Here is a 14,385-nt window from a genome sequence, read left to right on the forward strand (position 1 = left end):
ATATGATCTACTCCAGATCTACCAGGAGTGCTCTCTGAGCACAGAGCCAGGAGTAAGCCTTGATCATTGCCAGGTATGACTAAAAAACCAAAATATATATACTTAAAAAATAAAATAAAAGCCTAAGAAGGTGGCAAATGACCCTGAACCAGAGCTGGCTCATTTCTGTCCCCTCTATCATCAGCTGTATGCTCCTATCCTGGCCCCATGTGCTTTCTCATCACCCGTAAGAAACCACTCTCTAATTGGGACTGTCCAGTGTTCCCCACTGCACAGGTCTAGAGGGAGCATTTTGGGAGAGAGGGGGGTATACCTGGTAGTGCTCAGGGATCACTCCTGACTCTGCCACCAGGAATCACTCCTGGTGGTGTTCAGGGGACCACAGGGGATGCCAAGGATCGAACCCACAATGGCCGTGTGCAAGGCAAGCAAGCACCCTTCCCACTCTTCTGTCCGCCTGGGCCCTAGAAGAAGCATTTTTGCATGAGGACTTCTCAGAAAAAATCGACTCTGGGTGCTCACACCTGGCTGGGTCAGCAGGAGGACAGCGGGGCTGTCAGTTGGGCGCAGACCTAACCACCTCCTTTTCCCCATCCCTTCATTGGTTCCCATCCTGGAGCTGGCAGAAAGACGGCTCTGACACAGCACGGTGGATGCATGTTGTGTATTCAGTTGCCTATCTATTGGAGAGTAACATGGGCCTTGGCAGGGGAAGACAAACCCTCCGAGAGCTTCCTGGCTGCAGAGTGAAGTACTACCAAGCCCCGGCGGCGCCTTAGGCCTTACAAGACCATCTTTCGGCAAGAGAATCGGCTGCCGCAGGGATAGCAGGGGCTACAGGGGTCGCACAGAGGGCTGCAGGGCCCGCAGGGACCGCAGGGGCCACAGGGCCCGCAGGGGCTGCAGGGGCTACAGGGCGGGCAGGGGCTGCAGGGTGGGCACGGGGCGCAGGGCGCACACGGGGCGCAGGGCGAGCAGGGCGAGGTGCAGGGGTAGCAGGGAGACTCGATCTTGACGCAGCTGCCCACCCCGTACGAGTAGGTGACGTCCTTCTCGTCCACGCAGGGCGGCAGGCTGAACTCCTTGCAGATGTTCATGTAGCTGTACTTCTTGGAGCCCAGGCAGTCGTACCTGTTCTCCCGCTCGGCCGACACGCACACCTTGCCGTCCTTGACGCGCACCTTGACTTGGTCGGGCTCGAAGCCGCACACGTTCACCGACCCTAAAATGTTACTGCTACAGCAGGAGGAGGCCAGGATCCGGTTCGTGGTTCTTCTCAGTCTGTGGGGGGTAAAGGGATGGGGTGGGGGAGAGAAGCAGTTCAGAGCACAGCACAGCTGGAGGCCACATCTGGCTCAGGGTTGACTCCTGGCTCTGCGCTCAGGATTCAGACATGAGACTGGGGATTGAATCCAAGTTGGCCATGTGCAAGGCAATGTGCTATCTCAAACCTCTCCTCCCCCCATATTTTGAAGTTTTAGTGGTATTTTATTTTTTTTGGGGGGGGGGTTCACATCAGGTGATGCTCAGGCTCACATCAGGTGATCCCTGCCTCTAGGCTGAGGGATCACTCCTGGAGGGCCCCGACAGCCACCTGGATGCATACTGGGGATCAGATTCATATAGAGGCTGAGTGCGAGGCAATCGCCCCTACTTGCGGTACTATCTTTCCAACCCCTCACAGCTCTATTTTAAGGAACAAAAGGCAAAGCTTGTCCTTGTGAAAGGCCAAGAATTGCTTAAATGTATGAAGTTAGGGAAAAAGAAATAGGGGTCCTTGGTGTAACATCTCTCCTGCAGGTAAAACTGTTAATAGCAGAGGTGTGTCGGGGCTGGAGCAACAGGACAACAGGTAGGGCTGTGTGTGTGTGTGTGTGTGTGTGTGTGTGTGTGTGTGTGTGTGTGTGGTGTAGGGGGGCTTGCAGGATCTCTGATTTTTTAGATCTCATCTCCTCCTCCTACTGGCTATATGGCAAAGGACAGGTCCTGTGCCTCAGTTTTCTCATCTGTAAAATAGTGAAAAGAGGATGTTCTTTTTTTGTTTGGGGGCTACACCAAGTTGTGTTTAGGGCTTAAAACTCCTGGCCCTGTCTGTACTCAAGGATCGTTTCTGGCAAAGCTCTGGGGGACCACATGGGATGCTGGGGATCAAACCTGGGTTTATCACATGCAAGGAAAGTGCCCTACACTGTGTACTTTTGTTCTAGCCCCTGAGAATAGAACTTATCCCTTCATGGAGCTATTGGAGGATGAGATGAAATGATGAGGTTTACTCAAATCTGTGCTGAATACATTAGTACTTTTTTTTTTTTTTTTTTTTGGTTTTTGATTTTTGAGTCATACCCAGCAGTGCTCAGGGGTTACTCCTGGCTCTATGCTCAGAAACCGCTCCTGGCAGGCTCAGGGGACCATATGGGATGCCGAGATTCAAACCACCGTCCTTCTGCATGCAAGGCAAATGCCCTTTACCTCCATGCTATCTCTCCGGCCCCCAATTTTTTTTATTATCTCCTGCTTAATTATAATAAATATCATAGTTATTACTCCTATTAAAGTCATAGAGCTTCTCACAAATGGGGCGTTCCAACTAATTATGTGAACTTCCAACTAATGTGAAATGCACATCCTGGACACTCCCAAGTGGTGCTCACAAGGCCTAAGGCCCTGCCAGTGATCGTGTATCCACTGAACCAGCAATTCAGTGCAGTCTGGAAGGGGTGGCACTGCCTAGTTCCTGCAGTGCCAGGGTCTTCTAGGTGTAGGTGGTGCTCAGGGCCCTGCTGGGCTGCCCAATGGTTCTTGAATTGTACCCAGTGATGCTCAGGGGACCTTGAAGTGCTGAGGAGAGAACTAGGGTCAGTTACTACAAGGTGAGTGACTTCACCCCAGTGTTGGCACTCTGGCCCCAGTTTGCATTGTGCAGCTGGCTGTTTTGGAACTCTGCTGGCGATGCCAGCCACAATCCCATCACACATTTCCCAACTGTAAGTTCTATCCACATAGCACAGGGCCCAAGACCACCTGCCTGGCATGACCCACAGGGGCCTATATCCTGCTGCTGCCAGGCTGTTTAGATTCTGCAGACTGAAGGGGCATCTGATCCTTCTGGTTGAAAGTGGCACCAGAGGCACAGTGTCCACAGTTTGCAATAAGCCCTAGTGTGAATATTTATACCAGGACATTGGGTAACAGCAACAAACAACTGCTTGTCACTTCTGCATTCCCCTATGTCTTACCCCCAGCTGGTGGCTAAGTACCCTTGTGGCCCTGGAGCAGTACACGGGGGTATCCAGGGCCCTGACTCGTGCATGGGGTGTCAGGCCTGCTGTGTGGATCTTTCAAAGCAGCAACTAATGACAAGGACTGCAATCGTGGTTCTGCGGGGTTGAGTCACTTGATTTGTGCCTTAGGTTAGCACAATTGTAGCTGTTTTCAAAGAACTAGTGGGAGACTTACATTCATGAAAGAAATGTGTCAGTGAGCTGAAATGGGGGTTGGGATATTAGGGATTTTTCTTTTTATCTCTTTTTAAATTGTGTCCCGGAATGTACCGAAAGCATATTATTATTGTTGTTGTTATTGTTATTATTATGTTTTAAGGTCATACCCAGACTTATGACTCTGTGCTCAGGAGTCACTCCTGGCATCACTCAAGGCATCCTGTGCAGTGCCAGGGATTGAGTCGAATTGGGTTGTATGGAAGTCCAATGCCTTAACCATTTTCTTTAAAAAAATATTTTTTTTTAGATGCAGAGTTATAAAAGTTGTTGATGGTTGAGTCACTTTGAATATACAATGTTCGAACACCATCCCTTCACTAGCGTGCATTTCCCACCACCAATGTTCCCAGTTTCCCTCCCCTGCAGCCCACCTCTATGGTAGACGATTCTCTCTTTCTGTCTTTGCCTGTCTGTTTCTCTTTCCACTTTTTCCTTAGGCACTGTGGCTTGCAATACTATTCCTGAAGGGGTACCATGCCTATAACTTCCCCCCCTTTCAGCACTCAATTCTCATCCAAAATGATCATTTCCAACTATCACTACCAAGGTTGCCCCTTCTCTACCCTAACTGCATCCCCTCATTCATTTCTATTGTCTTTGTCTTTGGGTATTATTCTCATACCATGGTTTGTTTTTTTATGCCCCACAAATTAGTGCAATCATTCTATGTCTGTCCCTCTCCATCTGACTCATTTTCTCAGCATGATACTTTCCATGTCCATCCATGTATAACCAACATTATTTCTTTTAATCTTTAGAATTATCCTGCAAGCTCTAGACCCTCCCCAGGGTTCTTCCTTTTGATCTATTTTCTTCTAATTAATCTTCTCCATAATAACCTAATGCTCAGAAACATTATTTTTAAGCCCCTTAAACACTGCATGCTTTATCAAGATGTAATTTGGGCTGGGAGGTAAGTCAGCAAAGGAGCACATGCCCTGCATATGTGAGGCACTGTTCAAGTCTCAAAAAAACAAAATACACTCATTTTTTATTCCTCCCTCTCCCTGGCATCTCTCTGTCCTCCAAAACAAAGTAATGCTTGTATTGCAAAAAAAAAAAAATTTTTTTTTTGGAAACATAGTGTCTAAAATATTTTCTGGCTACTGCCAGAGCAGTAGCACAGTGGTAGGGCATTTGACTTGCACACGCTGATTTAGGACGGACCTGGTTCGATCCCGTGTCCCATACGGTCCCCCAAGCTAGGAGCGATTTCTGAGCACATAGCAGGAGTAACCCCTGAGCGTCACCAGGTGTGGTCCCCCTGCTCTCCCAAAAAAAGATTCCAATCTCTTAATAGTAAAAAAAAAAAAAAAAAAGTATTTTGAGACATGCCTGCCAAGTATTCTCACATTTCAGCCTCTAAAAGGAGGATTTGAAGTGTATGATTTCTAGAACCTCTTCCCCCTTGAAGAGTCTTGCATGGGGTGATTGGCAGTATTTTTGAAATTCTTTTTGTGCTAAAGGCTGTTTCCACGTTTCTTTTTTGTTACAATGAGACATACAAGTTCACTGTAGGAATCTGGGAAAACACGTTTAAGCCAGAAGGCTAAAAGACAGGAACTTTTTTTTAAAATACTAATTCTCCCCTCGAAAATGCTGGCTGCAGAGTTCCCTCTGTGTGTGAGGGGTATTGCTCTATGTACCTGTATTCTTTTTTTTTTTTTTTTTTTTTGGATTTTGGGCCACACCCGGCGGTGCTCAGGGGTTACTCCTGGCTGTCTGCTCAGAAATAGCTCCTGGCAGGCACGGGGGACCATATGGGACACCGGGATTCGAACCAACCACCTTTGGTCCTGGATCGGCTGCTTGCAAGGCAAACGCCGCTGTGCTATCTCTCCGGGCCCGTACCTGTATTCTTATGAGGCATGTACCTGTGTTCTTATGAAGCATGAAACAGCACTGCCTGCTAGTTCTGAACTCATAACCCTCACAAAACTGATTTACATCAGCACGTGCCATTACAGTGGGAAAACACACCAGCAGGTTTGGTGCTGCTTACAGAGGAGCTGTGAAGATGCCATGGCTCATAGAAACATCTTGTGCCAAGTGCAGAGATAACGACAGCCCTCTTAGTTTCATTTTCACTCTGGGCCCCAGAGACCCGGGAGTGGCCTGGGTCATGGACACCCTTCATGCCCTGGATATGTCAGGGCTCCCTCATAGATCAGACTAGGGAGAAAAGAAAGATGATTGGACCGTCTTAGTTTGGGGGGTTGAACTCACATCCTGCAGTGCTCAGGGCTTACACCCAGCTCTGTACTCAGGAATTACTCCTGGTAGGCTCAGGGGACTATATGGGATACTAGGGAACCTGGCTAAGTTGCTTGCAAGGCAAATGCCCTCATCACTGTAGAATCTTGCTAGCCCTGTACTTGGCTCCAAATTAGCCTGAGAAAAAGGAAATGTCCCTTTTCTATCCCTGGAAATGCAGATAACCAGCTCAGATCCCAAAGGCGCATTGGTCCTTGTCTGGCTCAAAGCATTAAAAGTCAGCCAATCAGGGAGCAAAATTGGGCAGCTCTTTCTGTTATCAAGGCCATTCAGGGGTGTGGGTAGGCTGAGAATCCAAGCTCCTCCTTCTAGGGGGATGAACAGCCTCGGGTGTGGCTCTGATATAGAATTGAGCTTAGTGAAAGGAGGAGGCCATGGAGTGCGGAGGTGGAGGGCAAAGCTTGAAGCTTGAAGTGGTTTGCAGCTGTATATCCCCCGTTTAGCACCCTAAATTGCAGCTTCTGTGCTCTTTCACTTAGAGTTCATCCTTTTCTCTCACAGACTCCCCAGCCCCTGGCCCAAGGCTGTCTCATAGGCTTCAGGAAATTGCCTACAAAGTGTCTGCCTGCTCCAGTTGGTTTCTGCTTCTTTCTGCTCTAGGTGGTCATCGTGTATGCATGAATGTAGTAGACGAAAGTGCAGAGCCTCTGTTGGTGCCTTAAACTCAACAAGTAACTTGACTCCTGCCTTGGAGAAACCCAGGCAGGTATTTGCTGAGGTTCTGTAGGGCTAAGTGAAGGGAGATGGTCTCTGTCCTGGTTAGCGGATCCTTAGCCACAGGCAACGGGGCTCTGTGCTCAGGGATCACTGCTAGCAGTGCATCAGGAACCTTTTATGGTGCTGATGCTCAAACCAGTCTCCCCTGCATGTCAGGCCTTACCCACTTCTGGTCTTACTAAAACTGGGTTTGCCCTTGACCCTGACGCACTGCCCACAGTGATGGATAGAACCCGCTACCTTCCCAAAGACATTATTCAGGTGCAGTTTGGCCATCGTCATGGGGGCATATGGCAACTGTGCCATTGCAGCCTGGAAGCAAAGGAAGGCAGGGCTTCCTCGCCTGGCTCTGCCTTCCAGAACATTTCAAAGACTCTGATGGTGAGGCCTCCTCATCACATATTCTTCCCATTTGTCTTCTGCTCTCTCCCTCTGTCTGGTTCCATCTTGTCTTGTCTGTGACTGGAAGGATTATGGAAAAGCAGGAGAAGGGGCGGCCACTGACTAAGTCCCTGCTGGGCTCCTTAAAACACCCATAACAGGACAGTACTGTTTCTCATACAGTGGGACCAGAGAGGAACTGAGAATGTACATTTCTAACAAAGGCAATAAAGCCAGAGGACTGCTTTAGGTGGGCAGACATGGATTCCAGACACTGGGATTGAACTGGAGCCTGCTTGTTACATGCAAGTCAAGTGTCTTACCTACCTAGATGCTTCAAAGCTCCCAGTGATTAGGGCATCCAGCCCTGCTTGTTTTTATCATCTTCATGGTCGAGGAACTGTTATAAGTTCATTTAATGGGTCGGAGAGATAGCATAGAGGTAAGGTGTTTGCTTTTCACACAGAAGGACGGTGGTTCAAATCCCGGCATCCCATATGGTCCCCCGAGCCTGCCAGGAGTGATTTCTGAGCGTAGAGCCAGGAGTAATCCCTGAGCGCTGCTGGGTGTGACCCAAAAACAAAAACAAAAACAAAACAAAAAAAAAAGGAGCACAAGGAGCTCAGTAGAGCATTTCACTGTACTACAGGATCCTTATCGGGATTCTTTTCATCCCATTCGAGATCCCCAGTGCTCAAAGTCTAGTATACCCTAACTTAAGATCTAGCTTGATGAGTGTCTGGTTAAGTGGACATGACTAAGGGGATGAAGACATTGTGATGAGGAGAGGGTTCCTTCCCATAGGGGTCCAAGTCATTTCATCTACAGAGACACAGAGGGCATCTGGGGAGATATCTTCTCAGAGGGAGAAGTCACTCTCACCTCCCAAATTTGTGCTTCCTGCTTTGTATGTTCAGGCATCCAGGTGGGAGGAAGAATAAGAAAAACATTTTCCCTGATGTGTGTGGATCTGGATAGGCCACCTAGAACCCAGCAGTGAGGAATTTTTTGTTGTTGTTTTGTTTTGGTTTTTGGATCACACCCGGCAGCACTCAGGGGTTACTCCTGGCTCTACACTCAGAATTCGCCCCCAGCAGGCTTGGGGGACCATATGGGATGCTGGGTTTCAAACCACCGACCTTCTGCAAGCGAGGCAAACGCCTTACCACCATGCTATCTTTCCGGTCCCAGCAGTGAGGAATCTTACAGTGAGAGCCAGCATTCAGCAGCCTTGGTGGGTTGAGGGAGAGCCCATAAAAAAATGTTGACAAGGAGGGGGAGAAATTTTAAGATGATGATTCCCCTCCTGAGTAGGGATAATACAAGAACATTTCTCCTTGAGTTGCAGCCACTCACAGAAACTTGGATGAGAAGCAGCCTCAGGGTGTTTTTGGGTACCAATTTGGGGTGCAGTGTATGAGCCTCTTTGATCCCTATGCCCCCAGCTACAAATCTATTTATAAGGCTTAGGGGTCAGAGGCCCCAAAGCAGAGGAGCTTATCTGATAATCAACCTCAGAGGCAGAAATGGGGAAGAGTCTGACTTGACATGTTTGTTTTTTTTTCCCTTTTTTTTTTAGTTTTTGGTTTAGGGGCCACACCCTGTGACACTCAGGGATTACTCCTGGCTATGTGCTCAGAAATTGCTCCTGGCTCAGGGACCGTATAGGATACCAGGGATCAAACCCAGGTTCATCCTCCTCGGTCAGCTGTGTGCAAGGCAAACACCCTACTGCTGTGCTACTGCTCCAGCCCCATTTCTCTTTTTTTTTTAACTTTTTTGGGGGGGCCCTCATGGATTACTCCTGGCTCTACGCTGAGAAGTTGGTCCTCGAAGACTCGGGAGCATCATATGTAATGCTGGGGATCTATCGAACCCAGGTTGGTCCCGGGTCAGCTGCAGACAAGGCAAGGCACTGTGCTATCACTCTGGCCTCCCTTTTGTTTAACTTTAGAGTTTTATTTTATGTTCAAACAATATAGAAAGATACCAATTATAAATTCAATTTTGAAAAAAAAAACCAACTTGGTTTTGGTGTTTTATTTTTGGGGAGGGGTTGGATTTTGGGCCACACTTGGTGGTGCTCAGAGGTTACTCCTGGCTCTGTGCTTAGAAATCACTCCTGGCAGGCTTAGGGGACCATATGGGATGCTGGGGATTGAACCTGGGTCTTCTGCATGCAAAGCAAATGTCCTACGTGCTCTATGCTATCACTCTGGCTTCAGAATAAAAAGTAATTTAAAGGCACAAGACCCCTCTGCTTTAAAATCACTGATAGCAGTGTTTCTGCCTCTTTCCTGGAAGCCCTGCTCAGACTGGATGGGGTGGTGTGAATGGCACACTCACATCTGTTAGATCAGCGGTGTGGATTCAGACCCAGAAAACCCAAGTCAGTTACCTGAGGTCCCTACAGTGCAGACAAAGGGGGAGGAAGATTCAGGGATCCTGTTAGTGATAGAGGTTGACAGAGTAATTTGAGGAAGAGAGAAAAATCAAAGTTAAAGTGTAAGTGTCTGCTCCAGAAGATACTATCAAGGGGACCTTAGAAGTGCAGCTCAGTAGACAATGCCAGTAGATCCACCCTTTTATGTCCACTCTAAAACTGGATGTAAAACTGCACATAAGCTGCACATAAAACAACACTCAGGCACACATGTAGTTATGCACACTCTCACGGACACACGTCAAATGGCAAACTGTCAAGAACATTCAAGAAACTTAGGCAGGCAAATTGTCAGCAAGGCCTTCCTGCCATTGTTTCTGTTTAGTATTTTGGGTGATTTTCAGGGTTTACTTCTGACTCTGCACTCAGAAATTACCCCTGGTGGTGGTTGGTAGAGAACCATATGGGATGCTGGGAATTGAACCTGGGTTAGTCACAAGCAAGGTAAATGCCCTCTAGCCCCTCCTGCCATTGTTCAAAGAACCTAGTGGGCCAGCAAATGGAGGCTACAAATAAAGTTCTCCTGAAACCATGGTAACAACTCAACAGAGATTCTTCTGCTCCCTTTGGCTGAGAAGGTGCTGGATGATGCATATGAATGGAAGGATACAGCTTATATAGGAATAACAGGTGACATAAAGTTGATTTCTAACCTTGGGAAGCCTCGAGCAAGCCAGAAAGTCTCACCCCTAAAGATCATTTCAAAGAAAAAAAAGAATTAACATGCCATATCCAAATCTATTTAGTCATGTTTTGAGTGTTGACTAAAATAAAAATAAATAAAATGACATTTCACTGAAGGGAAGAAATATTAGCTGTGCTAGTCCTCTGGGACCGGGGCTAGATCAAGGTTTAAGCATTTTCATCCATATTCAGGAAAAGAGAATGGAAAAGAGTTTGCCCTTCTGGCTGGTAAAATGTCAAGCTGTCAACCAGAAGAGGGGGTTCAGAGAGGAACAGGTGGCTGGGAGGAGTTAGCAAGGCTGAACCTAAGATGGTTTCTAAAATGAACTTGGAGGGCTGGGATCTGGGAATGTATGTCCAGCCTATCACTGGCTCTGCAGAGTGCTGTAGGTGCAGAGAGAGAGAAAAAAAGAGCAAACACCTTCTTCTCTGCACTGCTGAGGCAATAATTATTAAAAAAAAAAAAAAAAAAGCGGGCCCGGAGAGATAGCACAGCGGCGTTTGCCTTGCAAGCAGCCGATCCAGGACCAAAGGTGGTTGGTTCGAATCCCGGTGTCCCATATGGTCCCCCGTGCCTGCCAGGAGCTATTTCTGAGCAGACAGCCAGGAGTAACCCCTGAGCATCGCCGGGTGTGGCCCAAAAAAAAAACCAAAAAAAAAAAAAAAAAAAAAAAAAAAAGCAAAATGCATTTCTTCATGTAGAACGACAGAATAAATGTGGAAATAGGATACTATCCATAGAGAAATCAGGTCTGCAGAGGAAGCAGAGCATTCAGATGATCAAATGGTCAAACCACTCAGAGCACCAGGAAACAGGGCAGAATGAGAGGGCCAGGACACAACTGAACCTCAGGGAGTGGACACACTTTGCATTTGAAGGCTCTGTCACACTTGCTCCCAGTCTTTCTCCCTTCCGTCCTTGTCAACCATCCACTCCAGTTAAAAATGGCTCTACTGTCCCCTTCATTCAGACCAAATATTCTAAAAAAGAGAGAGAAGAACCCCAAAATAGTATGCATAATTTCTGTGTGTGTTATGATGATTAAGGAGTAACAATAACAATGGTTGGGTTTGGAGATAGAGTACAGTGGATAGGGTCTTTGCCTTGTATGTGGCTGACCCGAGTTTGATCCCTGGCTTTGTATATAATCTCAAGCTTGTAAGTTGTGATTCCTGAGTTCAGAGCCAGGAATAATCCCTGAGTACCGCTGGGTATAGCCCCTAAATTTAAAGCCAAAATAACTGTTTCAGAAGTAAGTGGAAGGGCTATAGTTGAGGATCCTAGCACAGATAATGGAGGGTGGTCCACTCCCAGCCTGGTGACTGATGACCTAGACAATCAAGTGCCTCTGTTGCCTTTTCCATTCAAACATCATTCATGGTTGTCAGGGATCTCTGTCTGTCTCTGTGTCTATCCATTGGCCTTTTCCATTATCCCTCTTCCTATTTATTTATCTTGTAGTTACACTGAGAAAAGACAAATGAGGTTTGAGGGTCGAACAGGAATAATGGGAAATTAGCAAGTCCCAGAAATCAAATAGATTTGTATATAGACATGTACATATATATATATATATATATACATATATATATATATATATACACACACAATCTAGGGACCCAAGACCATCGTGTTGTCTTGTGATTTTCAAATGTGCTGAGACTAGAAATGAATGATTCTGGGGCCGGCGAGGTGGCGCTAGAGGTAAGGTGTCTGCCTTACAAGCGCTAGCCAAGGAAAGGACCACGGTTCGATCCCCCGGTGTCCCATATGGTCCCCCCAAGCCAGGGGCAATTTCTGAGCGCGTAGCCAGGAGTAACCCCTGAGCATCTAACGGGTGTGGCCCCCCCCCAAAAAAAAGAAAAAGAAATGAATGATTCTAGCCTCTACTGTATAGGAATGATAGCTGGGTAACATGATTATTGTGAAATATCACTAAAATGGCAATAATCCAAGATTTAAGTGTTTCAAATGGAGACCTTAAAATTATATAGTATTAAATATATATATAATATTTTTTAAGTTTAAAAAGATTTAAAAAAATAGTTAATGAGCTGGAGAGACAGTACAGCAGGTAGGATGCTTGCCTAGCACATTTTAGCTAGGTTTGGTCCCCGGTACAGCATACAGTCCCCTAAGTCCCATCAGGAATGATCACTGAGCAGAGCCAGAAGCAAGCACTGAGCACAATTGATATAACCCAAGCATCGTCCCTAAACAAAACTAATCAAAAAATGATAGCTAACATATTAGTTTTCTATTTCTGCATTTGCTTACACCATCAGCATATGAAATGCATCTTCAATCTTTTTACATTCATATGCATCTATTCCAATGTGTGATGTATCACAAATTATTTTATTTGATTCATTAAATATTCTAAATAGAATAATATAAAATAATATATTCATCAATATAGACACAATTATTTCTATGATTACATCTAATATGTATAATTAATGCTTAATTTATTATATTTATAATTATGCATTTATAATTATGATTGCATATAATGTATATAATTTTATGATACATAATCATCTATATTATAATCAGGAGACACACCAACTATAGGGTGTTAAGTAGATAGGAAAGGAACTTTTTCTTACAAAAGCATTATAAAAATTTTAGATGGCACTTAAAATGACTCAATTCAGTTTGATCATATTCAGCTCCATGGTGAAAGCTGGCCCTGACCTAAGTCGCTGATCAACACAACAATTACTCAAATTGGAGAGGAAAGCCAGCATCTGGCCAACTCCAGATGAGGTTTTAGTCTTTCTGTGGAGTTGGGGAATAGGAGAAAGATTTCCCTGCAAACCCGACGAAATGTCTCTATTGTTCAATTTCCTTCCCTGTTCTGAAAGCCTCTGGCAAACATTAAGGATTTGATCAATTATTATTACTTCTGCTTCAGTCATTACTGTTAGTCCAAATATACTCGAATCACTTTACTCATAACCAGAAAAAATGTTTCGTTGGCTGCTTCCAATAGCTTTTTAACGACAGCCCCTATTTCTTCCTCCCTCATTAAAGCCACCATATCTATCAGGCTGGCAACTTCGGCTGTCAGCTAGCCACCACCTTGCCCACCAACATCATTACGTTGTCTTTAGGGAGTCTTATTATTCCCATCATGGACTTATCCACTCTTCTTAAATCTTGTCTAAACTACCAGACTCCTTCCTGAAGCCCTGTTCATCTTTGTTCATGCCCCACTGGCCCCCATTGCTTTCCCCAAAGCCAACTTAGAAGACTAATAGCCCAAGTCTAAAAAGACAAAGAATGGTAAAAAATAAAAAATGTTACTTGGCAAGCTCTCTCTTTTCGTCCTCAATGGCTCGGATGGCTTTCCTCTCCAAACTTCTGAGAGACGGTCGAAGACAGTAGAGCTTGACATCACACAGGCAACAAGGGTAGAAATCGCACAGGCCACAAGTGCGCGATCTCTTCGAATAACAGAGGCAGTAGGGATAGGGGTGCAAGTCACAGCAGCAATAGGGGTGCATGTACAAGTCACAGAGGCACCGGGTGCTCAGTTCGTCGATGCATCTCAATTGCCTTAGTTCTCTGTCCACCTTCTTTATGTCCCTTCTAACACTGTCCAAAAGACAACTCAGTGCAGCCATTCCAGTCACACCTTATTGTTTTTTGAGTACCTTTTGGAATGGGTACTCAGGGGAAAAAATTGTCCTAAGCTCTTCTCAGAAGTTCTCTTTAAAAATAAAGGAGACCCGCATGGTTTCCTTACTTTAAAGCTTGGCTTTTATGACCTCATCCTTCTTGAAATATGTCATAGTGTCTTTGTTACCATAGGAACAACATACAGGGTGGGGCTTCATGGATGTTTTTTTCTGCCCCCCCAACCTCCTCAACGATCCTAACTCTTCTCCATGGCTTTCATGAGGCTCTCCCTGATTGAACTGTGTATGTTCCCAAGGGTTGGCCACAGCACTGAGAGCTCAGGCCCTTAGGTTTCAGTTTAGGGATGGAAGGAACTTTCTGGCTCCCTCTTTGGCCTTTTCCTTACATCCTGGAGTGGAGGTTAGACTGCTTTGCTATGGCCTCCATCTTTGTAGGCTACAATGCACTTTCCCATATTCTCACCAAGACCCTCTTGACTCAATCTCTCTCTCCTTGACCTTTTGGGGGCCAACTCTGAGTCCCAGTTAGGAGTTAACCCCTGAGCATCACAAGTGTTGTACAAAACCAAAACAAAACTTATTATTGGGGCTGGAGCTATAGTGCCACAGGTAAAACTTTTGTCTGACACACAGATGACCCAGATTTGATCCTCAATACCATTTATGGTCTCCCAAAGCACCACCAGGAGTGATCCCTGAGTGCATAGCCAGGCATAAACCCTGAGCATTATTGTATGTGAC

The 14,385-nt window shown here is 46.0% G+C and overlaps 1 protein-coding gene across 1 annotated transcript; it reads right to left on the reverse strand.

Moving 5' to 3' along the window:
• Positions 1-782: 782 nt before the first annotated feature.
• ODF1 (outer dense fiber of sperm tails 1) lies at positions 783-13,629 on the reverse strand. Its single transcript, XM_049773929.1, has 3 exons — positions 13,310-13,629; positions 973-1,281; positions 783-909 (listed from the first exon to the last, which is right to left on the reverse strand). The coding sequence occupies exons 1-3, from the start codon at positions 13,627-13,629 to the stop codon at positions 783-785; spliced, it is 756 nt and encodes a 251-aa protein (XP_049629886.1).
• Positions 13,630-14,385: the final 756 nt, after the last annotated feature.

The sequence above is a fragment of the Suncus etruscus genome, chromosome 5 (genome assembly GCF_024139225.1).
Source record: "Suncus etruscus isolate mSunEtr1 chromosome 5, mSunEtr1.pri.cur, whole genome shotgun sequence".
Lineage (NCBI taxonomy): Eukaryota > Metazoa > Chordata > Mammalia > Eulipotyphla > Soricidae > Suncus > Suncus etruscus.